The 26,591-nt window shown below is 46.8% G+C and overlaps 2 protein-coding genes and 1 non-coding gene across 6 annotated transcripts in view; 1 reads left to right on the top strand and 2 right to left on the bottom strand.

The window, feature by feature from the left end:
• Positions 1-6,059, top strand: part of LOC138967212 (BTB/POZ domain-containing protein kctd15-like) — a 20,950-nt gene extending 14,891 nt beyond the window's left edge. Inside the window, exons 3-6 of the mRNA XM_070339734.1 lie at positions 2,417-2,605; positions 3,161-3,236; positions 3,747-3,896; positions 4,356-6,059. Of these exons, the coding sequence (XP_070195835.1) occupies positions 2,417-2,605; positions 3,161-3,236; positions 3,747-3,896; positions 4,356-4,592 (652 nt within the window). The 3' untranslated portion in view covers positions 4,593-6,059. The remainder of the gene's footprint in view (positions 1-2,416; positions 2,606-3,160; positions 3,237-3,746; positions 3,897-4,355) is intronic.
• A 1,018-nt stretch (positions 6,060-7,077) lies between these two features.
• LOC138967182 (protein LSM14 homolog B-like) overlaps positions 7,078-26,591 on the bottom strand; it is a 41,234-nt gene continuing 21,720 nt past the window's right edge. For 3 of the 4 annotated variants that reach the window (XM_070339705.1, XM_070339726.1, XM_070339713.1), the window contains 3 exons: positions 26,363-26,538; positions 25,865-25,998; positions 7,078-10,981 (listed from right to left, as the gene is read on the bottom strand). In XM_070339705.1, coding sequence (XP_070195806.1) covers positions 10,946-10,981; positions 25,865-25,998; positions 26,363-26,538 — 346 coding nt within the window. In that variant the 3' untranslated portion in view covers positions 7,078-10,945. The remainder of the gene's footprint in view (positions 10,982-25,864; positions 25,999-26,362; positions 26,539-26,591) is intronic. The other variant, XM_070339720.1, reaches the window with a different exon arrangement.
• LOC138951334 (5S ribosomal RNA) lies at positions 22,323-22,441 on the bottom strand. The gene has a single exon (XR_011451101.1). It is a non-coding gene; the product is annotated as a 5S ribosomal RNA (ribosomal RNA).

Below are 26,591 nucleotides of genomic sequence, written 5' to 3'. Positions count from 1 at the left end.
TAGTTCTCCAGGTTTCGGCTCCATACAGCAAGACTGACTTCACCGTGGTGTTGAAAATCCTGAGCTTGGTGTTGATGCTCAGGTCTGCTGATGCCCATACGTTCTTCAGTTGAAGGAAAGCTGCTCTTGCTGTGCCAATCCGGACTCTAACATCAACGTCCGTGCCACCCTGCTTGTCGACAATGCTTCCGAGATAGGTGAAATTGTCTACCTCTTGCAGTGCTTCACCAACCAGCGTGATGGGGGTCGTGTTGGCTGTTGCGTTGGTCCTAAGGACCTTGCTCTTCCCCTTGTGGATGTTGAGGCCAAATCGAGCGGAGTTGTTGGCCACAATGCTGGTCTTCTCCTGCATTTGTTGTTGGGTATGGGAAAGAAGGGCCACGTCATCTGCAAAGTCCAGGTCATCCAACTGTGTCCAGAGTGTCCACAGGATTCCGTTCCGCTTCTGGGCTGTGGATGCCTTCATCACTCGGTCAATCACAAGTAGGAACAGGAAAGGCGATAGTAGACATCCTTGTCTCACGCCTGTTCTCACTTGGAAGGCATCTGTTAGTTGACAGCCGTGGACTACTCTGCAGGTCAAACCCTCGTATGAGTTCCTGATGATGTTGGTGATCTTTTCCGGCACTCCATGATGTCTCAGCAGTTTCCAGAGGCCTTGTCGGTCAACGCTGTCAAACGCTTTCCCGTAGTCAATAAAGTTGACATAAAGAGGCGAGTTCCATTCCTGTGACTGTTCGAGGATGATGCGCAGCGTTGCTATCTGGTCCGTGCATGACCTGTCTTTTCGGAATCCTGCTTGATGGTCCCGCAGCTGTGGATCGACAGCGTCTTTCAGTCTATTCAGTAGCACCCGATTGAACACTTTGCCTGGGATAGACAGCAGTGTTATCCCTCTGTAGTTTGAACAGGCGCTCAGGTCTCCTTTCTTGGGCAGTTTGATGAGGTACCCCTCCTTCCATTCTGATGGAACTTGTTCTTCTTCCCAGATCTTAAAGAAAAGGGGATAGAGCATCTCCACGCTGGTCGCCAAATCAGCCTTTAGCGCCTCCGCTGGGATACCGTCAGGTAAATGTATAGAGAGAGAGAGAGAGAGAGAGAGAGAGAGAGAGAGAGAGAGAGAGAGAGAGAGAGAGAGAGAAAGAAAGAGAGAAAGAGAGAGAGAGAAAGAAAGAGAGAGAAAGAAAGAGAGAGAAAGAGAAAGAGAGAGAGAGATTTTAGAGTATGGATTTTTACGTGGCGGTGCTTCCATTTCAGTGTGTCAAGGCAAAATGCCCTGACTTTTTATTATCAAACCATTAGTGGTGATGGGGACATAGATTAAGAATGATGCACGCTCTATAAAGACCGCGCCTCGAGGTATTCATCATATCACGGTCGCCTCAACCCCCTTAGCGTTTTAACTGTACGACCTCGACTGAGAAACATTACATAGTCGCAGTATACTTCTGGGCGGTGTCCGGCGGTTTGGAACAAAGAACGTTCTGGGATTATCGCAGTCTCGGTAACGCTAATGAATTACTTGGCTGCTTGGAAGGCCGTTCTTATAACCGTCCCCAGTTCTGTCGGGGTGGAAGGGAAAAGGCCAGTGCCTGACAGAACGTTAAGCTCCATTAGAAGGAATTCAAGTTTTCTTGAAATCATTACAGTTTTAAATCGTTTCTTCTCATTTTAATCTCTCAAAAGAAAGTATTGATATTAGACTGTTTCATGATTTCTTGGACCTTGTTTATGACGCAAACTTCTGCTGTTATTGGAGCTGTGGTTAAAACTGATTTGAAACCAAATCAATAATGTATATGAACCAGTTTCACCAGTTTTATTCAGACAAAATGTATACGTCAGACAGAATAATATTCAAACAACAAAAATCTTGCGCGAAGGTTGACTTTTTTCTGTTTTTCTTCTGTTTTTCTACGTATGGCCAGATTTGGTTTTACGGATTCCCGGCAGTTTATTGTATTATGTCCTCTCGTGTTCTAAGCCCTTATCAAACCGTTGTCCTAGTTACGAGTGTACGTCAGCTGGGAAGAGCATCACAGATTTAGTTGTTTCTCGCTGTACTGGAATCATATTCTCCGGCTTTGTGTGATCTCTAACTCAAAGCTTTCCCGCGGCAACAAACCCATTATGACGGCAACTGTAACAGTTGATCGCATATTAAAAGCAAAAGAAGAAAAGAAAAAGATGTTTCAATTATTGGAACGTTTAATTTAAGAAAAAAAACAACACACACACATTCACAAGAACTTTAGGCCTTTAGGCTGAAGACACAAGAGACGCAGCAGAAACAAAATAAATGATGCTGTGACTAACCTCAAAATGTGACTGGGATGAATTCAAGATTGTCGGAGCAATGGCAAAAACAAGTACATACTCGCTTAGTAAACATGATCACTGTTTCTTGTGTCCACAGGTTCTCGGACTCGAAGCTTGCCCGCATGTTCAACGGCAACATCCCCATCGTGCTGGACAGCCTGAAGCAGCACTACTTCATTGACCGGGATGGACACATGTTCCGCTTCGTCCTCAACTACCTGCGCAACCAGCGACTCATCGTCCCGGAGAAGTTCGACGAGTTTGAGCAGCTTTATGAAGAGGCCAGGTAAGATTTGGGAGAGTTGTTCTGGGGTAGGGTATAGAGTTGAGTTCGGTTGGGGTTGTCGTAGGTGGTGCGGCGTGGCGTAGTGTGTGCGTGTATGTATGTGTGTGCAGGGCCGGAACTGGGGAGGGGGATCCTGGGTTCCTCGTCTCGTCTTTTTTGTGTGGATTTAATTTGGTGTCCGGACACGAGGATAGACCCACAAATTCCCATTGAAATATAAAATGTTCTCACCACCACAACAGGGCCTTGCCCCTGTACCCCACAAGGGACCTTGGCGACCCCGGGACCCCTACCGCATGTTTGGAACACCCCCCCCCTCAATTATACTTGATCCAGCCCCGATGTGTGTGTGTGTGTGCGATGTTTTTGTTGAATGTCTTAGGCACTATCAGACGGGAAGGTATACACCTCAGAACCTTTGCCCAGTTCACCTCTTTCTGTGTATGCGTGTGTGCGGTTAGCTCAGTGTAAATCGGACTGCAAGACAGTCACATTTGCTGGTGAACCTGAAAATGTCCAAATTTACCAAGTATACATCAATGAATATCTTTGCAGGTATTTCGAGCTGGCAGGCTTGTTGCGGGAACTAGAAGCCGTCAAAAAGAGCAAAGAGTTGAACGAACTCGCCAAGGTATGTTCAGTTGTAAGCTTTGTCACACATTATTTGAGCGTTCGTGTTGTTGGTGATGTTTTTGCACAAGAAGTCGCAATTATTATCTGTCGTTGCTGCCAACTAACGTGCTGTCTTGTCACTGGAAGGACAAGTTCCTTAATTATGTGAACGAATGAAATGTTATGCACGCTTAATGAAAATCGACTCATCTGAATGAGTGTGAGGAAAAATTTTAGGGACGAATGCTTCTCGGAACGCCGTTTTATCATGATCGATTCATGTATTGACGCATTGAGATGAACGTGGATTTTAAATTAAAAGTTGTCTGCAAGGAAGTACTATTGCTGTCCTGCTAATGGGTGCCAGATACGACTTTGACGCAGGCAAACTCATCTAACACACTTGATTCCATTTTAGGTTTATCAGTGCTGACAGGTCAAGTACTGAAAATGAAATCGAGAAACGTTAGCACACTGACCTAAAATACGCAACATATAATATTTTTCCCCCTCTGGAAACGTCCATCAGGTGGCGCGCGAGATCAAGACGGAGAAGGGGATATCACCCGCAGTGCCGGCCTCAGAGCCGGGTGGTTTCGTGGATTGTATCGCTGTCAGTATCAGTCCCGACCTCGGGGAACGTATCTCACTCAGCGCCGAGAAGTCGCTTATTGAAGAGGTCAGTATTTCATGGGAGAGAGTGAACGGCGAGTGTATGGGTTGGCAAGTGAGTCATTATTATTCTTTTGTGCATCAGTTTCTGTTATATAGTATGGAACATGATGAAACTCCGTCAGTTTGAGTGGAAGAGGTCAGTGTGAAAGTCAGTGTATGAGTGCGTTTGTAATCGTACTTAACGAGTGAGTGCATGGCAATGGCACATCACGCCTGTATTTTCATACCAAACCAGAGAGGCTGAGACCGGGTCATTCAGCACAGCAAGGCACTTTTTCGCATCGACTTTTAAATTCCCCAGAATTGGATCTGGGTAATGACGAGCAGCGGCGTAACGTGTCAGCTCCATAGAGTCTACAGGTCGCCAGCATGAAGACTTACTGTATCAAACAGACAGTGTGGTTAAATATCTTCTTTTTTTCTGAAGAGATTTTGAGACACTCACTACCTCTGCTGTTTTCAGGTGTTCCCTGAACTGACGTCAGCGCTGATGGACACGCGGAACTCTGGGTGGCACATGGACAACCATTTCGTCATCCGCTTCCCGCTCAACGGTTTCTGCAAGCTCAATTCCGTGCAGGTCATCCAGCGGCTGCTCAACAACAGCTTCAGCGTCGTCGCGTCTTCTGGGGGAGGTGTAGAAGGTCAACAGTTCAGTGAGTACGTCTTCGCCAAGAACTGCAAGCCTTACACGAGGTGACGCGTGTCACCTTCCCGTTGGCTGATCAAAAAGACAAGTTGTTGCCAGCGTAAAAGAAGCCTGCTGGCGGAAGTGACGCGTGTAGCCTTCCCGTTGGCTGATTGAAAAGACAAGTATTGCCAGCATGAAAGAAGGCTGACGAAGGTGTCGCACCAGTGTACCCTTCTCATTGGCCGATTGAAAAGACACGTCTTAGACGGCATGACATAGGGTTGGTGATTGGCTGGTTCTTCACCGGTAACGTGAAGATCCCGAAGCTGTCAGAGCACCAGAACTGTCGTGGTACCGTTACTGCTTCATGTCTTAACTGTTCAGTTCCTGGCACATGAACAAACCTGGCAGAAAAGGATCGTTAAACGGATGTCCAGTACCGGCTCAGTGCCAATCAACTGGCGATAATACGGCAAAGTCCCACTGACTTATCCTTTCGGTAGTCGATGGACTTCTCAGTCGTGAACGAGCTGTAGCCTCAATAAACACTAAGGCACAGAGTATGAATTGACGCGACCAGCGCAGAATGAACATGTGTCTTCACGAGGAAAATACGACAATCCTATTCTTGGACTTGGAATATGTACATAAATGTACAGTGTTCAGTGGTTCTTGAACTTATATTTTGTGAAATTCTGGCCAATTTAGATTAGTTGCACCCTTCCTTTTTAATTGGGAGGGGGGGGGGAGGGGGAGAGAGAGGCGGAATGTGTTGAATATCGCTGTAGCGGAATGTCCGTCTTTGTGTGGACTAAATGCAGAGAGGAAGACTAACACATGATTGTAAGCTACATTTATCTTATAAGTACAAATTTATCAGACAAAGCGCTTCTTGTTGCAACAGTATGAAAGAGTTTATGTTCAGTTGTGATCAAATATAACACTGGGTTTTCACTTTCTAGGTGAATTTGTTATGCTGTGGTTAGTAGCGAGTCGTATTAACATACATGGCTTGTGTATTTCATGGTATGTACATTTCCAAGAGACCCATTCAACGTAAGTCAACGAGCATGACATTTTAGGAAAGTTTGGACATTATTGGGCGACATACCTTGCGGTTGACTCAGACTCGTAAATTACGAGTTGCTTTTACCTTGACCTAAATTACGGGAGACCAACTGACACAGAATTACTGCAAACCCTTTTTGAGCCCTGTTCTGAACTTGAAATCGGCAGCATATTTTGAGTATAAACCTGTATTTAATCAAATGTTAAATAAACCTCATCGTAATGCTGTGTTCAAGAAAAGACATGTGAAGTGTGTGTGTCAGGGCGGGGGGAGGGCATACCTTTGTTTTATATTTTGTTGACGTTATGAAAGTTTAGACTTTATTGGGCATGTACCTTGCAAAGTGTTGCGGTTGACTTGAAATTTAGACGTTTTAACGAATGACGAATATGTCTGCCCTTGATGAAAATTTACCTGATCGTGTGGTATATGTGATATTTGTGTTTATTGCAATAAACAACTTAAGATATGCTGAAAGTTCGCTACCTTTGGCTGTGTGTTGCTTGTTCTGCTTGTTTGTGTGTGTGAGAGAGGGGGGGGGACTCTTCGCATCTTCACACATTGTACTTAGCTCACAATTGGTACCTTTCCTCCAGACGAATCATATCCAAAGGAGACAGCACTACTGTGTAATGGCAACATCCAAGAAGCAAAGGGTCGTAAGCGTGCTGAATCAAGACATGTGCAACAAGAGTTGTCCGGTGGACAAAACCTAAATCAACATTTGGAGCATTTATTTTTTTATTTGCAGGAAAAAGCCAGTAACAGAGATGACGGTTAATGAACTCCCAAGACTATTTTCCTCTCAGTTCCTTCCCTGCTAGACTTGGACTCACCGCAGCAGTAACCAACGACCTGTATCTAAAAAATAATTGGTTGTTTTAGAGGTGTTTGTGTATATCAAGTCCATCAATATGGGATAAAAAGATATTCCCGAAAGAACTTACTGCTTTTGCGCCTATTTCCCTGGACATTTACTTTCAGCCATGGTGACTCACAAGGACTTCCTCATGCACTGCAGTAACAGCACTGATGGTCGTGTCAGTTAAAATGATAGTGTGTGCGATTTATAGAAAGCTTGCTTATATTTCAAAAATAAATTTAAATTCTTAAAACGTATGCCCGGGTAGTATCGTAGATGAGGTTTTTGGTAGTATTTATTGCTCTCAGAAGTAGGAGTAACAATTGACATAAATTGATGTGCCAAAGTTAGCTCAAGGCAAACCATAACAGAGGTTATAAAGTTTATCCTTCACATCTTTTTGTATTAGCTGCAGGTGCTTCGCAGACCCGAATCATGTCAGAGAAACTCTTGCAACTGAATAATAAATAAGATACAAATTAGCAGAACTAACCAACCATACTATAACTAAGCAAGCCTTCTTTATACTGGTTATCAGTATGTGACTCACTTTGATGTGCAAATCCTTGCTCCCTTAAACACACACACTTGCTCTCTTTCTCTCCATAGCAAGGACACGTACATGAAATTGGTAATTTATTTTTGTTTGCTTTTTCTTGCTTTTAATTTACCGTAAACATTCAATTCATTCAATGAAACAATTTTGTGACAAACATGCATCAGTTTTCAAACTCAACTTGTATACATCTTGTGTTACGTTTTGCTAGCGCTGATCTGACAGGAACAGGAACCACAAAATGTTTAACAGTCTACAGGGTTCATCACCCTGAATAAAGGAAAGTTTTGTTTCACAGACTAATTTTGTTCAGAAAAGGAGAGAAAGTGTCTGATGTTTGGCAGTACAATATCTAAATTTCACAAAGGTGTGGTGCTTCTTAAAGTATCATACCAGGCTTCTGCCCGAAAATGGTCTGAAAACCGTAAAAGGGTAAAAAAAACAACAACCCCACCTTGCTGGAAATACTATCCCATGACATTTCCATTTAGCAGAATGATCTGTATTGGAGAACATTTGAATCCTGACAATGAAATCGGTAGAAAGATATCAAGGAAAGTAATGACTAATTTCAACCACTGCACACACAATGGCAAACTCATACCAATCCCACTAGCATCTTTCTTTCTTTGGTGTTTAACGTCGTTTTCAACCGTTCAAGGTTATATCGAGACGGGGAAAGGGGGGAGATGGGATAGAGCCACTTGTTAATTGTTTCTTGTTCACGAAAGCACTAATCAACAAGAAGGGCAAAGCCCATACGACTCACATGCTTGAGCTTGACCTTTACATGACCTTGACCCTAAGAACTGCTTTACACATTTTTCCTACCAAAATACATGTGACCTTGACCCAAGGTCATCCAAGACAAAGCTGTTAATTCAAGACATAGGAAGTACAATGGTGCTTATTGGCTCTTTCTACCATGAGATATGGTCACTTTTATGGCCGGGAACGTAGAAGAAGAAAGAGTGGTTCACTACCTTATTTTGGTCACATTTCGTAAGGGTCAAAGTGACCTTGACCATATGTGTCTCATGATGAAAGCATAACATGTGCCCCACATAATTTTTAAGTTTGAAACAGTTATCTTCCATAGTTCAGGGTCAAGGTCACTTCAAAATATGTATACAATCCAACTTTGAAGAGCTCCTGTGACCTTGACCTTGAAGCAAGGTAAACCAAACTGGTATCAAAAGATGGGGCTTACTTTGCCCTATATATCATATATAGGTGAGGTATTGAATCTCAAAAACTTCAGAGAAAATGGGAAAAATGGGAAAAATAGCTGTTTTTTAGGCAACATTTATGGCCCCTGCGACCTTGACGCAAGGTCAAGATGCTATGTATGTTTTTTGGGGCCTTGTCATCATACACCATCTTGCCAAATTTGGTACCGATAGACTGAATAGTGTCCAAGAAATATCCAACGTTAAAGTTTTCCGGACGTCCGGACGACTCGGGTGAGTACATAGACTCACTTTTGCTTTGCATGTGAGTCAAAAAATTGCTCCAGGGGCTTACAACGTAGTACAATATAAATTATGACCTTACTGGGAGAATGCAAGTTTCCAGTACAAAGGACTTAACATTTCTTACATACTGCTTGACTAAAATCTTTATAAACATTGACTATATTCTATACAAGAAACACTTAAGGGTAAAAGGAGAAACAGAATCGGTTAGTCGCCTCTTACGACATGCTGGGGAGCATCGGGTAAATTCTTCCCCCTAACCCGCGGGGGAATCCCACTAGCACATATTTGTCATGTATATATGCCCCACTTTCTAACAGTAACAGAACATAAATCATGATTACTCGAATTACTGCAACTGAATTTTTTTCTCTCCTGCAACTGAAAACGTGTGCTCCAATGTGTGCTTTTTATTTCGCAATAGTTATATAATATTGCTATGGTTTTATCTGTGAGCCTGAATATGGTTTTATCTGTGAGCCAGAGAAGTAAAACTGTACAATTTGTGATTCCTGAATCTGGCCAGCAACAATACAGCATAACTTATGATTGTTGAACCTGGAAGTGACAGCAACATGAATTTATCAATGGAACCCTGGCATTTCTTTGCGTTTTGTTCTCTCCCATCTCAAAACTCACCCCAACCCTCCCCTCCAGCAGACTTCTTTTTCAGCCTTGGCACATAAACCTCAGAGATGAAGGCTCTCAAACAAAAGTTTTGGTAAACCATTTACTGGTGCAGATAGACACGAATAGAGGGACCCAAATGAAACACGCTTGAATCTCTTGCAGACAAGCTGGACAAACAAAACAATTTAAAAGGATTTCTTCAGTCATCTTACAGATTAACTTCAGCACAAAGTGAGACGGGAAGGGAGATCATAAAATGAGAAACTAAGCGAAGGGATTGCTAAGTAAGTCTGTTGAACTTTGTACATAAACATACTTGCCTTCCGCACCCAAACAACCTGAGTATGGAGCCAAATGCAAAAATGAACTTCTGAAAAGTTATCTGGGTCTCCTATACTACATGTAATTCCTATTCTCACAAGCAAAAGGTCCGACAGACTTGCCCTTGGTTTCAGAACTCTCGTTTTCTAAGAAGTGCCCTATCCAATCTAAGCAAAGCGTAACAACGTATGGTACAGACACAACCTGATCCTCATTCACAACAGCAACATATACATAATATATAAACTACAGTGGTACCTGTGATGTTTAGGCCCCTCTCATGGAAGGACACCTTATGTTGTCCCCTTACCTGTCACATCGGGCCGCCTGCAACGTAGGGACACTTTTGGCTGGTGCCAAGGGTGTTCCTTCACTGCACGTACCACTCTAACAGTTTTCCATTTAGACACAGAACCTTTAAACAGAAATTTGTCTTTTTAACCTTAGCTCTTGCAAAACAAAGCTTTTTTCAATGCACTCTATTGTAACCTGCAGCTTTGATCTCATACGTTTTAAATCTTTTTCTCACAAGGATTAACCAGCCCCACACTTAAATTGTCAGCAACAATGACCATGCTAACCTACAAGTTTACTTGGACATGTATACAATACAAACCCCCATGGGAAATCCATCCATTTATGAAATGCAAATTTCTGTTGCTGTAACACCTAAACCATGAGACAGTCCTTTGACTAAGGGAGATAATCAAAACAGCAGTGCTCCATAATGTTACTCACTCCAACCACTCTCATGTACAACAATGTTTTTTTGGCACCCCTTCACATTCTCTCCACACAACAAAAAGCATGAATGTGCACAGAGTCAAATTTCTAGGTACAGAAGGATGATCGTAATACTTTCTCAAGCTGCACACAAGGTGCCTGCAAGGATAGAGATAAAATGAAAGCGAATTTTTTCGTCCATCACCCTTCCTCGGAGATACTGCTGGGAGAAAGCCCTTTCTCTGACCAGATACAGAAAACAAGAAAAAAAAAATCAAGCGGTGAACCATGTGCATAGACTTGTCACTCTTACTAAAATCCTTATTCAGGTGACAAATTCCATGCAGCCCTCACCCTTACAGTGCTTTCCCTTCTTCGATGTCTACCCAGTCCAAGGGAGACAAAGGGACACAACACCAGCACAGAGAAAAATAGGTGTGTAAAGAAAGGGGAGCTGGGGGTGTTGGGTTGGGAGTCAGCCCACAGGCATGGTCACTGCAGTCGTCCAATCATGCCGAAGCCACTGTCCAAAAATCTAACCACAGCGCAAACAGGCTAGGGTGAGCAGTGAACACAAGCAAAATATTTCTGTCTGTTTGCAAGGGGAAAGCTGCCTCTCTTTGCAATGTGTCCACAACGGTCCTCTGGCAGTGTGAAGGGAAAAGTATGGTGGAAAATACACTGCCTTCCCCGCCCCCTGGGGCACGCATCGGGTCGCCACTTCTTCCATCACAGTATTGTCTCGTGTTTCAACTCTGGCCTCAATCATCAACGTCTTCTCCCTGCCTAAGAGGGTGCAGCCGTATCCTGCTTGTTTTGATTCTGCAACAGATCATACAATTCCAAAATAACTATCAGAAAAAAAAGGGACTGAATTTCACAGCATCAAAAATGTTACCGTACTATCGGGACTAAAAGGCACAACTTTTTTCCTCAACTTTGACCCCTGCGGCCTATTGACCAGTTTTTTTGTGTGCATGCGTAAAGAAGAGTACAGATGTACCCACATTGCTATAAAAAGAAAGGGAACAGAGTGACTGCATGTTTCTGCTTCTATGACCTGGACAAAGTTTCCTCTCAGACCCGGTGTCAGAAGGTCAATGTCTGTAAACTAGGGCAGGCAGAATATGGTCATTGACCCGAGGTCACGAGGCAAAACAGCTCTCAGAATGCAGACTCTTTAATCTCACCGCGGAAATAAAACATTTCCACACTGAATACTCTGACTTGCACCCAGAAGAGCCTATAGTGTAGAATTTATTTTTTTTAAACTTAAAAGTGGGGGTTGCACCTTGTAAAACTAAGTAAAGTGAAGATGAAAGAAGCAGAAGACAACATTGACAATTGCAAATAAGACAACTGGAAGCAAATAAACACTTTATACTTCAACAATAATAAAGGAAAAGACTCTTTACGCTTACTTTACAATTCGGTTCTCAAGAAAAAGGAACAAAAACTTGTATACTGTGTATGAAGGACTTGACCATATGTGTTAGTGCACAAGAAAATCGGGTATTAGTCGCGCGGGACGCTTTCGAGATAAACGCCAAATTTCCTAAAATCGAATCTTGAGCATCTAAACAATATATGTGTGAAATATCATGCTGAAATAAAGACAAAAAGGTTGTCTTTTTTGCATTTGTTTCACTCGGGTTGCCACAAAAGCACCTCAAAATGTCGAACTCTTTTGCCCGGTCTAGGCACCACACCTTCTTCATTCAGTAACCGCCGTGTAGTTGCGGAGGACACCAACTCACAGCTGTGAAAGGGCCCCGGTTTATTTTTAGACCTTCTCGCTGAAGGTTTTCCGTTTGCGGCGTAGGCATTTCAGTCGTTCGTTCTTAAAGCGTGCGGCGTGGAGGTTACGTTGTGACTTGTACCCACAGCGATTTTGTTGACTTCTCTTATCTATTTCAACGCGGGTTTGACATTATGATCAATTGTTTTTGTAGGCCGAACCTTTTTTCTACACACACACGATTTGAGTGTCAAGCGACTGTTTTGTGTCCCAAACTAATTTGTGGTAGCGAGGTTGTATGCAACGCCGCGGTCGAGATCTAAATTCAGAATGGCGGACCATAGAGCTTGGCACATTGCCAGGTTGCTGAATGAGACAGGTGGAATGTCCCCAGAATTTCAAGATGCCATAAAGGCATAACAGAGTACTTTGGACATTCTTCCGACAATGAAGTTGATGATGGATGGGGAAGTGCGTCTGATCAGGAAAACGAACAGCTAAATATCATTGTCCGCCTGTCTTGTTTGTATCATGTTTTGCTTAAATTGTGTTGCTTCTTACAGTGTATGGGCAGTTTTGAATCCTGGATATATATTTCTGTACTAGATGAAAACCCGCTTCGCCGGGAAGAAGTATCGCCGGCTTCGCCGGGAGTACCGGCGCACCGTACGAAGAAAGGGAGATAAACACGCAAAACACTGGAAAAGATAAGGAAGAGTTACTGGGAATGGATGTACAGAAAAGCCAAAATCGGTTCAGCGCTGCGCGCTGAGAGCACGCACGTGTTCAAAATTTTCCACGATTGTGTCCGGGGTCTACCTGAATATGCCCACCAAATTTGAAGCAGATCCATCGAGAACTTTGGCCGTGAATCGTGAACACACAGACAGACAGACAGACACACACAAGCCGTATATAGATATAGATGGCAACTCTTGTAGAAAATGACTGGCACTGGGAACTTGATCGACCAACCACCAGTCTTCGCTTTTCCAGACCGGTCGACCTGCGAATCGTGTGATGCCTCAAGCTTCAGTCTTAATCCTGGAAAGCCAGACAAGAAACTGTCAGGCACCTTTACCTGCTCCTGCACTTTGAATTCCAGCCTTTAGGTAAGTGAATGGAATTTGGCCTTGGTTGAGTGTTTTTTTTGTGGTTTTTTTGTGGTGGATATATATTTCTGTACTAGATGAATACCCGCTTCGCCGGGTACGGCTCTGCCGGGGGTACGAGCAGTAGTAATAATAGTAGTAGTAATAAGACGGTTGCAAATGCATTGTGGGATTGTCTCACTTCCGCCTTGTTTTTTCCCCATGTGCTTTCGATCTCTGTGAGAGTTACAATCGATCTTTTTTCACCAAATCTTTTGGGCGCTTGGTGCCGACATGGATTCAGATGACAGTGATCCTGATTTCATGACTATGCTTGATTATCTCCACGAAAATAGACATCAATTAGAAGATTCTGGCTTCGACATCAGCATTTCTGTGAACACTGCTGATCTGACCTACTTTGATCGTTCAATGAATATCAACAAGTGACAGCGAAACGGATGATATACCGGAGCAACAAGTAAGCGTAATTTTTCAACTTTATTGACAGGTAAACAGGTAGATAAATCATAACACTGCGACATACATACCACCAAGAAGAAGAACACATAATCTTTGAAGTTTGATCCCTATCCAATAACATACCAATTTTTTTTATCAATCTGACAAAGAGAAACTGAGTAATAATAATTTAAACACGCATACCCGTTTTTGACCGTCTCTGCTCAAAATAACTTGGGAGCTGAGGGATTCTACAGAACAATAAACTTGGTAGTTAAAAGGTTAATCAAATGAGTAGTATTAATTACACATAATGCTGTATTATTATTCATTGTGCAAAAAAACATAAACTAAAAAAAATGCAAGATATCTTGAAGATAAAAGTTAACAAATTGTTTACAAAAAATTTCATTGATAGTCTACAGGTGAGGTCTTATGCCGTGAGCGGGTGGGCAGTGCTGTGCAGATCTACAACATGCTCAATTCAGAAAGCACCAGTGGATTTCACAACGCACCACCTGCTATCAAGCCAGCTGGTCTTTCGATTCCATGGCAACAGCACCTGTACCATGACTGATGAGATCGGAGAGTGTGTGCAATCTGATCACCAGGGCTCTGTGTGCCCTCAGCCCAAAGACAGCGAGCCGAGTGACTGTGCAAAACAGAATGCTTCACTTTTCCCACCATCGTCTAAAGCTCCGTCATCCGAACCATCCACAAGCTACACAGCTGCTTCCCAGCACAGGAAACCAGGTCGCCCAAAGAAGAAACCGAGGAGAATGGCAGCAAAGAAGCTGACAACAGAGTGAATGTAAGGCTTCTTTTTAAGCCTACTGTCTATATGATACTTACCGAGACAGTACTATTCTTGCACATTATCTATTATAGGCCGAAAAAATTGGACAAAACGCTGAGTGGGTACAATTATCTCCCATAACCATGCGCCACCGTGGATCCCAAGCACTGTCCGAGTGCTTCCCCCTTACAGGATGTAGGTGGCGCGTCCTCTTTCTTTATGAGCTGCAGACCCTCAAAAAGCCCATAACATATCAAGAGGGGAGGCGGGAGGGAAACTCTAATAGTACTGTCTCGGTAAGTATCATATAGACAGTAGGCTTAAAAAGAAGCCTTACAGTCAATATAACACTTACCTCGACAGTACTATTCTTGCACAGAATACCAGAGTGGTGTGAGGGTGATATGTAGAGTATTAAACTCCTTAATCAAAATCACTTAAATCCAAGGATTAAGATACCCAGGCAATTTTCGAACAGTACTACCGTAAAAGAAAATATACCCAAGAAACATACCTTAGACTGACGTGACCATGCTGGCAACCACTGCTGTGTGGTGAACTCAATGTCAAAGTCCAGGCCACTCAAAGCTTGAATACCACTGAGTCTACGGCAAGTGGCTAAAGCGATGAGGAACAATTAGTCTTAAAAATCAGCAACTTGATACTGATGCCTGCCAGGGGTTCAAACTCATTGCTACGCAGGAGTTTGAGGACCAGAAAGACATCCCCCTTGGGAAATGAAACCCGAGGTTTAGACACCGCTGCATTGCTAATACCCGAAAGGACATTAGCGATGAGGGAGGACCTGATCAAGTGTTCAGGTCTGCGACCAGTAGCGGCCGCAATCGTGGAAGCGATGGCAGATCTGTATCCAAGAAGAGTCTTAGAAGAAAGACTCTTCTTTTGATACACTTCCACCAGGAAGTTGGCCAAGTCCTGTGTTGAGGGATAAAGCGGCTTTATCCCCTTGGACAAGGCGAAGGTGGCCCAAGCTCTCCAGCGTAAGTCGTAGAGCTGATTAGTTGATCGCCTCTTAGCGTTCAAGGAAAACTCTACTGAACTCTTGTGCAATCCTAGTGCAAGCAGTTTGGAGCGCACAAGAGCCATGCGGTCAAGCACAGACTCTCTGGACGTGGATGAGGGAGGCATGATCGAGGCTGGAGCAGACCTCCCCCGTCCAGATCCAGAGGTAGAGGGTCTAAGTGGGTGAGACCGCGAAGATCTGGAAACCACAGAGCTGTTGGCCAGTAAGGCGCGACCAAAATCAGTCTTGGTCGTTCCTGCAGATATTTTGCCAGCACCCTCGGAATCAGAGATGTCGGGGGATAGGCGTAAGCATCGAGGAGCCTCCACAAGAGAGTGAATGCGTCCAAGTGGAACGCATTCATGTCTCGAAAGGGGCTGACGTACCTGGGAAGCCGAGCGCTGAATCGAGTTGCGAACCGATCGATCAGAGGACGGTCCCACCTTGCCCACAGACGCTGTAGAACGTTGTGGGCGATGGTCCATTCTGTGGAGAGAACCTGATCGCCCCGACTGAGAATGTCGACCAGGGCGTTCAGTTTCCCCGGAACGAACTGGACTGACATCCGGACCTGATTGGTCTGGCACCAGAGCAGAATCTCCTCCGCCAACAGGTAGAGGGACCGAGAATTGGTGCCCCCCTGGTGGCGAAGGTAAGCTAAGCATGTGGTGTTGTTGTCCCCGTTGAAAATCAGAGGGGCCAAGGACAGGCCGAATGGGAGGGCCCGAAACTCGAACACTGTGCCCTCCCAAACGAACCGGAGCAGATGTCGGTACCCCGGGGCCACCAGGATGTGGAAGTAAGCATCCTGGAGGTCCCAGACATGGCCCAATCGTTTGGCCGGATGGCCAACCGGACCGACGAAGGGGTTTCCATCTTGAACTTGCACCTGTGAAGGTACAAGTTCAAGGTGGAGAGGTCCAACACCGGCCTGAACCGGCCGTCCTTTTTGGGGACGGTGAACAGGCGGGAGCAGAACCCCGGAGAAGGCTGAGAAAGGGGGTAGACCGCCTTCTTCTCGACCAACGAGTTCACCTCGTCCTGAAGAGCCTGCCATCTGGCAGGGTCTCGAGGAGGGGGGAACGTCCAGGGTAGAGCGGACAATGGAGGTTGTGACGACAGCGGTAGAGAAAACCCCGACCACACCACCCTCAAGAAAAACTGGTTGCAGACCAGTCTGCCCCACATGCCGCGGGCCCGAAAAAGGGAACCGACGGACGAAAGAGGGGCAACTTGAGGGGGCGTCAACGTAGGGCCGGGACTCACTGAAAATTCTGCTGGCGGGCAGGCGCAGGCTTGCGACCACCCCCCCTGGTGGTGCTGCTTCCCCTTACCTGTCTGAGCACCCTTCGTCTTGCTTGGGAACGCAACAGGCGCCTAAGAGGAGGAAGAAGGAGGCAGTGAAACTGGCTTCTTCTTCTTCTGAGGCTGGGAGCTGGAGGTGACTGTAGCACTTCTCTTACTCCCCGCCGCCGTCGCCGAAGCAGCGAGGCCAACCATCAGAGAATCAGTGTTCCTCTGGCGTGTGGACTCCACCACAGAACGAACAGTGTCCGGATGAAAGAGGGAAGAAGGCTGAGAAAACGTGTTCCTCAGACTCTTCCTCATATCCGGAGGCACTATAGAAGTAGGCAGAAAATGATCACGGAACAGGGCCAATAAAGTGGACCCGTGTTCCAATGGCCAATTCTGCCGCAGACGACACGCACGATCGCACGGCATGCAAAGCCCGATCCACTCGAACCGTGTCAAGGACCCGAGTGGAATCGGACTCTGCCCGATCGGGAGGGTCCAACAGTGTGGACAGCGTGCTCATCCATGTCAAGGCCTGTGATTGGGCCTCGACTGTGGAAGAAACGGTGGCCTCAAGATTGTGGAACGAAGCAGAGCTCAGTTCCACCTTCTTGACCGAAGGCACCTCCCCAACGAACACATCACCGTCAGCCCCACCCTAAACACTCGAAGTCTGGAAAGGGAGAGTTCGAGAGTCAAAGGGAAAAGGGAGGGACGAAACAGATTGGACACGAGGAAACAGTGGAGGTGCGCCTCCCGAAGGAAAGCATGGCACTGAACCCGAGTCCTCCCGAGGAACATAGGTCGCGTTTGCACGTGAATCTGTACTCCTCAGGCGATGTGCTGCCGCTTCCACCGTGGCACTAAGACTAGGGTGGAACGCGAATTGCCGGCGGACGGATCGTTCATAAAACGAGCCGCCGGCAGACGCGGCGTGAGCCTCCCGCGCCCGGGCCGAAGCGGACTCAAAGGACGAGAGGGCGTCTCAGGGAAGGACGTCCTGAAACTGTTCAAACGTCCTTCTAGCTGTGCGAGGACGAGCCTCCTGCCTCTCGTCCTCAGACCCCGGGTCCAGGTCCTGTGTGTCAACACTAGACGACAGACGCTTGAGAGAGGCATCCGTGACGTCAAGACGCCGCGTGATGTCTGTCATGTACTGTTGGAAAGTACGAAGCATAGCTTCGGAAGTTCCATCAGAAACCGGCAAGGGTAGAGGATCAGTGTTAACCTCAGGGCGACCCTGATCCTCCTCCCTATCGTCCTCCGACTCACTCTCCTCTTCACTTCCCGACAACTCCTCAAAAGCAGGAGTGTAGGGAGCTTGAGGGGGAAGAGCCGAAAGCGATGAAGCAGGCTGTGAAGAAACGCCCACAGAAGCAAGAGGCCGCGAAGACCCCTGCCCCAAAAACGAAACGTCTCCAGCAGCCGAAGGGGGAGAAAAACAACAACCCTGCGACTGTTGGGTCAGCCCAGCCAACGAACCCCCGCCATTTATAGACTGAACAGGAACCCATCGGGTCTGATCAGAAAAGAAATGGTCCGGTCCGGTCCGGTCGGGGGTGCCGATCCGGTCCGGTAGGGTGGTCCGGTGTTCCGGTCCGGTGCCGGACCATCCGGAGGTCCCGTTCGGCACCGAACCATCGTACCCACAGAAGTGTTCGGGTGGTTAGGTCCGGACGTGGACATACCGTACCATTCGGACCCGTGGTCCGGTATGGTCCGGTTCGGTGCCAGACCATCCAGACCAACAGAGGTGGTCGGGTGGTCCGGCACCGGGCCATCCGGACCCGTAGGTCCGGACCCGTAGGTCCGGTACCATCCGGAGGTCCTGTTCGGCACCGAACCATCCGTACGCACAGAAGTGTTCGGGTGGCTCGGTCCGGGCGTGGACGTACCGTACCATCCGGACCCGTAGGTAAGGTTCGGTGCCAGACCATCCGGACCAACAGAGGTGGTCGGGTGGTCCGGACCGGTCCGGTAGGGTGGTCCGGTGTTCCGGTCCGGTGTTCCGGTCCGGTCCGGTACCATCCAGAGGTCCCGTTCGGCACCGAACCATCCGTACCCACAGAAGTGTTCGGGTGGTTCGGTCCGGACGTGGACACACCGTACCATCCGGACCCGTAAGTCCGGTGGTCCGGTGCCAGACCATCCGGACCAACAGAGTTGGCCGGGTGGTCTGGTCCGGACCGGACCACCGGTCCAGTACCGGACCATCCGGACCCGTAGGTCCGGTCCGGTCCCGTACCATCCGGAGGTCCCGTTCGGCACCGAACCACCCGTACCCACAGAAGTGTTCGGGTGGCTCGGTCCGGACGTGGACATACCGTACCATCCGGACCCGTAGGTCCGGTTCGGTGCCAGACCATCCGGACCAACAGAGGTGGTCGGGTGGTCCGGACCGATCCGATAGGGTGGTCCGGTGTTCCGGTCCTGTGGTCCGGTCCCGTACCATCCGGAGGTCCCGTACGGCACCGAACCATCCGTACCCACAGAAGTGTTCGGGTGGTTCGGTCCGGACGTGGACCTACCGTACCATCCGGACCCGTAGGTCCGGTATGGTCCGGCTCGGTGACAGACCATCCGGACCAACAGAGGTGGTCGGGTGGTCCGGTTCGGACCGGACCACTGGTCCGGTACCGGACCATCCGAACCCGTAGGTTCGGTCCGGTCCCGTAACATCCGGAGGTCCCGTTCGGTACCGAACCATCCGTACCCACAAAAGTGTTCGGGTGGCTCGGTCGGACGTGGACATACCGTACCATCCGGACCCGTAGGTCCGGCATGGTCCGGTTCGGTGCCAGACCACCCGGACCAACAGAGGTGGTCGAGTGGTCCGGCCCCGACCGGACCACTGGTCCGGTACCGTACCATCCGGACCCGTAGGTCCGGTGGTCCGGTGTGTTCCGGTTCGGTGCCAGACCACCCAGACCAACAGAGGTGGTCGGGTGGTCCGGTCCCGACCGAACCACTGGTCCCGTACCGTACCATCCGGACCCGTAGGTCCGGGGGTCCGGCAAGGGCCAGAGGTACTGTCCCGCACCGGACCCTAAGGTCCGGTACGGTCCCGTACCATGGGTCCCGTCCGGACCAAACCCGGAGGTCAAGTCCAGTCGGGACCCGTGGGTCCGGTTCGATCCCGACCCGTAAGCCTGGAACGTTCCGGACCCTTGGTCCGGACCATCCGTCACCCGAACACCAGACGCTAAGGAATGGCGTGGGGTCAAGACGGTCCGGTCGGAGGTGTCGGTCTGAGCAACAGAAACAATGTTCCCGTCGCCCTGACCATTCGACAGAAGTACCACGTTCTGTCGAACACCTCCACGTCCACAGACCTGCCTACCCCTGAAATGTACCATGTGTAGTTTTGGGTGTGAAAATAAGGCAAATGTGTAGTTTGGCAGGTGAATGTGTAGTATTTCAATTTGATCAACCCAAACCGCAAAACAGAACAGTTACTAATACCGTACTAAAACAAACACTCAACACTCCAAACAAAACTATTACAATGTGAACAATACTCCTCATACAAATACAAACAAAGCCCCCACAAAAATACAAGCCAAGCATTAAGTTTATTTGTTAAGAAAAAAATTATTAACTAGTTTGGAACATTTGCATGGGTGAAACTGATCAGAATTAAAAATAAGGAAAATGAGGCCGGGGTCCAGGGGCCGCCCATGCCCTGGTGGGGTGCAGGGGCAACGCCCTCTTAGGGGGCCCAGGGGGGCGAAGCCCCCCGGAAGAAAACGAAAAATCAGGCTTTTTAAGGGTTTGTTTGTTTGTTTGTTTGTTTATTTGTTGCTTAACGTCCAGCCGACTACGCAGAGCCATATCAGGACGAGGAAGGGGGGGATGAAGGGGGCCACTTGTCAAGCGATTCCTGTTTACAAATGCACTAACCCATTACTTGTGTCCCAGCAGGCTTTAGTAAAACTAAATTAATACCTACTGGAAGATTACCAGTTTCCAGTATGTTAAAATAGGCTTAACCTATCTACTGCTGGACTTACATCAGAACACTAACAGATTAAACTATACATGAATCGCGAGACAAGCGGCAAGAGAAGAGATTTTTGGAAAAAATACAGGTGAATGAGCAAGAAGGCAGAAAAAAGAAAAGAATTCATGAAGAAAAAGAGAGCATGACAGGAAAGAGGAACCAAAAATCTACCTAACAGCAAACTAGAAAGCTCCTGCGGTTCCAAAAACAGGAGGGGCCTTTAATTTCATAACCGCAGTGCCCCACTGCGGGACTCTTTAAGGGTAAAAGTAGGCCTTTCCTGGTATCTCAAACACACAAATTTGCACAGTAAACAATGATAACAAATGCCAAGCTGTAGTCCGATAATTCGCGCGCTCAGGGAAACAAAGATTCAGCGATGTCCGGTCACTGTGTTAGAGAAAATACAGATCGGATCGCCAGCGAAAAAAAAAAGAAAATTTTTTATTTTTATTTTTTTTACAGATTTTTAAAATAAGGAATTCTTTATTTGACCAATTTCATTTGGCGGATTTCCGCACAAGGCGGAAAAGTTTCACCCATGCATTTGTTAAAAAAAAAGCTATGTTGAATTCAAGACCTGTGACAATCTGAGAACATCAAGTCACAAAAAGTAGGGACTGGGAGTATGTGTATCAACATGAAGGCAAATTATCATATATATATTTAAACAGAACAGGTTTGCGTCGGCAATAATAATAATATGGCAGGTCATTGCCTCTGCTCTGGTTACCGATCTCTCAAAAGTGAGCTTGTCTTGGTCTTCTTTCCCTGGCACGGGTTTCTTCACAAAACAGTCCAATTTTTCCTCTGCTTTGGTCGGGATTTCTCGAATTCCTCATGAGAAGTGCTTTTCTTGTGGCGGTTACACGGTCGTAAAGCCCACTGTGCTTCTCTGAAAAAGCCGTGTTGCACACAGTGCAGTGGGCAAAATGCTTCCCTTTTCTCCACGAAACTAGGCATGGATGCTCCTCATAGTACTTTGGCAGAAAAGCCTTGCTGGGAGTTTGACCAAGCTTCTTTTTTTTGCTCCGTGGCGGTTGATCGCCAAAGTCTTCTGAATCCGTGTTCGTCGCTGTGGCCATTTTTTTCCCTCCAGAAAGAATGAGCTACGAAGTGACCGCGTTCAGAAAAGTATGCGCTGAAACGCCCGCGATAGTTGTAATAACAGCAGCAACACCAACTGACTACGCTACTCTCGCGGGCGCCGGGCATGTTTTGCACGCAGTACACAACCGGTTAGTACAAATTATGGATCGGAACTCGCTCGCGTTTTTGCGTATTCAAAATGTCAAAATGTGTAGTCGAAACGAAACATTTGCGTAGTATAAGACAAGCATGCGTAGTTGCGTAGTTTGGGGACCAAAATCGTAGTTTACTACGCTCAATGTGTAGTGTAAACAGGTCTGCGTCCAGTAACTAGTCGGCCGGAGCGTCTTATCAAGAGGGACAGCCACCAGTCACACGGACGTCAGAGGGAACCGTAGTAGCAGTGGTCGTAGGCACGAAGCCTGAAACCCCTGCCCCCACAGGACCGCCCTGAACGGGGTCAATTCGCATCCCAACCCCAGCGGGGAGGGAATTCAGAGACCCCGTCATCTCCTCCGATCTCCCCCCCCCAGAAGGCCGAAACTACTGTCGAAACAGCAGCAGACGACCCAGCGAGGGAGTTCAGAGGAGGACCCGTGTCCCTCCTGGCTTCCACAGCGGTGGAAACCGAGGAGGGCACAGGAGAGGCACCGGAAAAGGAAGATTTTAATGCCAACTGCACCCGGTGTTCCCAGGCGGTCACCCATCCAAGTACTAACCGGGCCCGACGTTGCTTAACTTCGGTGGTCGGACGAGAACCGGTGTTTACAACGTGGTATGGCCGTTGGCTGTCAAAACCTGAGTCTCTCCAGTAGCCCCTAGATCGGATTCACCAACCCCCAAAGAGGGTTGGGAATCGACCTGCCCCCGGATTCGAGCCAGGGAGGAGAAGGAAACCTTCCCCCCAGGCTTGAAACCGGGAGGAGCTGAAGCCTGAGACTGAGGGCCGGACAACGGCGTCGAAGGGGGGGAAGCTTGTTCCACTGAAGGAGAAGGAGAAAGAAGCTTTTTCTTTCCCCTCGACCTTCCCCGAACCTTCGACGGCGCAGCCCCGCCCGAAGTCCCAGGCTCAAGCCCAGCCTGTTTGAGCAAGCTCGCATTGAGCTTGCTCAAACAGGCTTTCTCCGCCCTCCCTCGCCGCAAACGCAAAGCGTTTGGGGAGGGCGAGTCGGAGCGCCGAAAGATCCCCTTCTCCGTGCGTAAAACATGACGCTGGGCGCCCGGAGAAGGGTTGCCCCCGGCAGACTCTGGTTCCGTAGAACCAGAGCCCAAAACAGGACGAGACATCCTACCTCGCCCTGTACGTACCCTTAAAGACCGAGAATTAACAAAATTCAAAGAAAATTTAGGTCAATACTCAAGTGAATGCGGCGAAACGAGAAGCAGACGACCGGTCACCACGAAGTAGGACGGGAGGCACGCCGAGTCCGCCACACAAAAACGGAGGCACAAGTTGAAGGAAACACAATGTAGCCTCAAGCCAGAAGTGGAATAACACACAATAATCCAACAGGTGATAGTCCACACAGAAAAGAAGCCTCTTAGTCCAAAATAATCCGGGAGCGTAGCAGAAACACAGCCGGTCTGACACGCGCGAAAAAAGAAAGAGGGACGCGCCACCTACATCCTGTAAGGGGGAAGCACTCGGACAGTGCTTGGGATCCACGGTGGCGCATGGTTATGGGAGATAATTGTACCCACTCAGCGTTTTGTCCAATTTTTTCGGCCTATAATAGATAATGTGCAAGAATAGTACTGTCGAGGTAAGTGTTATATTGACAATGTCTGCTACATACATGCTATGTGTGGAAACCCAGTGAGACATTCTTGTGCGCGCATTGTTTTGCTCATCAGAGCTCAACCCATGATCTTTATGGCTCAGGGGTGGGATTTTTCCGCGAATTTGTGGATTTCCGCGAAACACAACTTACAAATTCCGCGTAACACAACTGACAAATTCCGCTGGAGTAATCCATTTTTCCGCCTCCCATTTCATCACAGTATCTATAACTTGTTGACTGAATGATATGGAGAGAAGTGAAGATGAAACAGAACATTGGAGGCTGAGTTAAATTGTGCTGACTGAAAACTCTTGATAACTAACTCATTTTGTGCTTCAATGCATTGAATCAGACTATTGCCAGTATTGGATTATGGATACATGGTTCATTACTTAAGTATGCACCATTACAATGTTACCATTGTTGTGTGATTATTTTTTTTTTGTAGGGGGGAGGTGAATGTCTTTTTTTTAATTTTTTTTTACCTTATCTCTTTCCGCCCTGCGCCTGACAGTTTGTCGGGCGCTCCTTTGCAGCTTTCAACGCCTGTGCCTGACAAACTGTCGGGCGGTGACACGCATCTTCTCTGACCTGGTTTCTGATCTAAATATAAAGGCAGGTCAGAGACTATAGAGTATACAGAGACGCGTCATCCTTCTTTGCGCTGTGGTGCGAAACTGAGACCGGCCAGCCAAAGCGCGTGAAAAGAGCAACACCCTGCCGCACAAGGTAGCTCGCGTATAGCGGCTGCTGTCGGTTGTGTTTATATCACGTTTATATTAACATACTGTCTGTTCTGTCCGGCTGACAGTGCTGCAAAAAGTAACTGGATGAAAAAATATGTTTGTTTGTGAACATCCTTTTTAAATGACCATAAAAACACCGCAGAAAATGGTATAGATTAAAATTAAATCAAATTTTCTTAGGCAATATGATTCGCTGCATCGCTGTAGTTATGAAAACATGATTCAAGTCAGTCTCTTTTCACGAACTAACCGGACCTACCAGGGACACGAGGTCCCCGCCGAAATAGCTCCGGAGGTTGTCAAGGCACACAAGCCCCCACACCACGATCAAGGTAAGTGCACCACGAAATAGTTCCCGGTTAAATCGGTAACTAAGGCAATTAGTCAATTTGGTGTCGTCCCAGCACGTCGAAACTGAAATGGGTTGTAAATTACACGGAGCTAAGAAGTTATCATGTAAGGAAAACTGTAAAATACAGCAACTTAAACCAGATTCTTGTGACCAAGCTGACTTTAAAGAATCTTGATCGATCGATGATTTTCTTATTTCTTTTCAGTTGCTTCTTTCTTGTTCAGAAAGCTCTCTCACTCTCTCTCTCTCTCTCTCACTCTCTCCCCCTTATTATGGCAAGATTCCGAGGTGGAATAACAGAACTATTTGTGCACGTTAATCGATATAAGAGATACGATGCGGATATGTTGTTATGCCCATTGTGCAGGGAAAGTAAGGAAGATGAGTTTTATTTTGTGCTTTGTTGCCCCGCACTTCGTGATTTGCGATGCCAGTTTATTCCTTCCAAGTTTTATAGAAACCCAAGTTTACACAAGTTTTCTATGCTTTTGGCATCTGTGAATGAAGGTATTGTTCGAAAGTTGTCAGCTGAATTTACCAAAGGTTGCAATGTAGATTTAGAATCAGTGCTGTTGACATTTGTGTGAGTGCGTTTTAGCTGCAGACGCTGCTCGCTACACAAGAAAAGCTAATTTACCTTGTAACTGTTATGGTTTTGTCTGTCGATCACCGTGCTTCAGTTCAAACTGAACTTTTGTGTTTCGTAAGGTTAGATGAAACTGTGCTTGGAGAACTCGACCCGCTGTGCAGTTAAGAGTTGTTTCCACTTCATTTTCAGTCTTGCATAGTGTTTCATTGATTCACCTTGTGTCAGTGCAACGTGTCATTTTTTTATTATTTATTTTTATCTTTTTAGATCAGTGTGCATTTTTAGATCAGTGGTGCAGTGTTCGTAGAAGGGAGGTTACTCTAGCTTTACCTCCAATCAGAACAGCGAGGTTCGTTTGCTGTCACTATCACTATCAGTTGATTCTTCGCTTTTGTTCTTTTTTGACTCGACCTGCACCCAAAGTGTAAAGATACACGCTTTGTTTATTGAATCGCATACCTCAGATACGTATCATGGTTGTTTAGCCATGTGAGCAATGCTCTTCAATCCACAGAAACATGTTTGGTGCAGGGTCAAGGGTCGGCAGAACTATAGATCCTCTGCCAAACCGGAATCAGTACTATGATGTATTGTTTTTAGCCCAAAAATTGAAGCCAAAAAATACAACATATATACCCATAGTGGTATTACAGAGACAAAGAAGCAGCTCATGGGATACATATACATATATATATATATAGAGAGAGAGAGAGAGAGAGAGAGAGAGAAACCAAAAGCACTCACTCTATTGGCTGATCCTTTTCTGTCATCATAGCGCCTGTCATCAGAATAGCCCCCTCGCCTGTCATCGCCGTAGCCTCCTCGCCTGTCATCTCCAAAGCCCCCTCGCCCACGACCCCCTCTTCCACCGCGACCACCTGCACAACAGCAAAACAGTGCTCTGAAAAACCGAGGCACATAAAACAGGCTGTAGGGTATTCTATTCATGTTAGGCAGTGGTCAATGATGCAATTTCTGATATTGTGGTCAAAATTAATATCTTGATAATGACCCACTGACTGTTGAATTTGGTCAGCTTTCTTTGTGCTGATCCAGGCTTAATTTCTAAAGACACTGCGAAAGTGAACACAGATTGCTATTTTCATACTAATAACTGTAAAATATGACACTAAGCAGGGCGTAAATTGAGCCTGATGAGCAACACAAATAACTAACTAACTACAATCCTGTGGAATATTCAATTTCATTTAATTTTACTGATTCTGTTTGACGAAAACTCACCTCCATAGCCATAATTGTCCCTCTGGTAGCCTCCCCTTCCCCTGCCACGGTATCCACCACGACCACGATAGCCTCCCCTTCCCCTCCAGCCACGTCGAGCCTCAGACACTCCAAACGTCTCAGAGTTCAGCTTGCGCTCCTCTCGCCACGTAATGCGGTTCCCCCTGAAACCAGATCTAACAAGTCATAGTTGGGTAATGATTATTAGGACAGAGAAACAGCAAAACTG

This window comes from Littorina saxatilis, linkage group LG1 (genome assembly GCF_037325665.1).
Source record: "Littorina saxatilis isolate snail1 linkage group LG1, US_GU_Lsax_2.0, whole genome shotgun sequence".
In the NCBI taxonomy this organism is placed as follows: Eukaryota; Metazoa; Mollusca; class Gastropoda; order Littorinimorpha; family Littorinidae; genus Littorina; species Littorina saxatilis.
The sequence above is the reverse complement of the archived record's forward strand: the minus strand, read 5'-3'. Positions and strand labels throughout refer to the sequence as shown.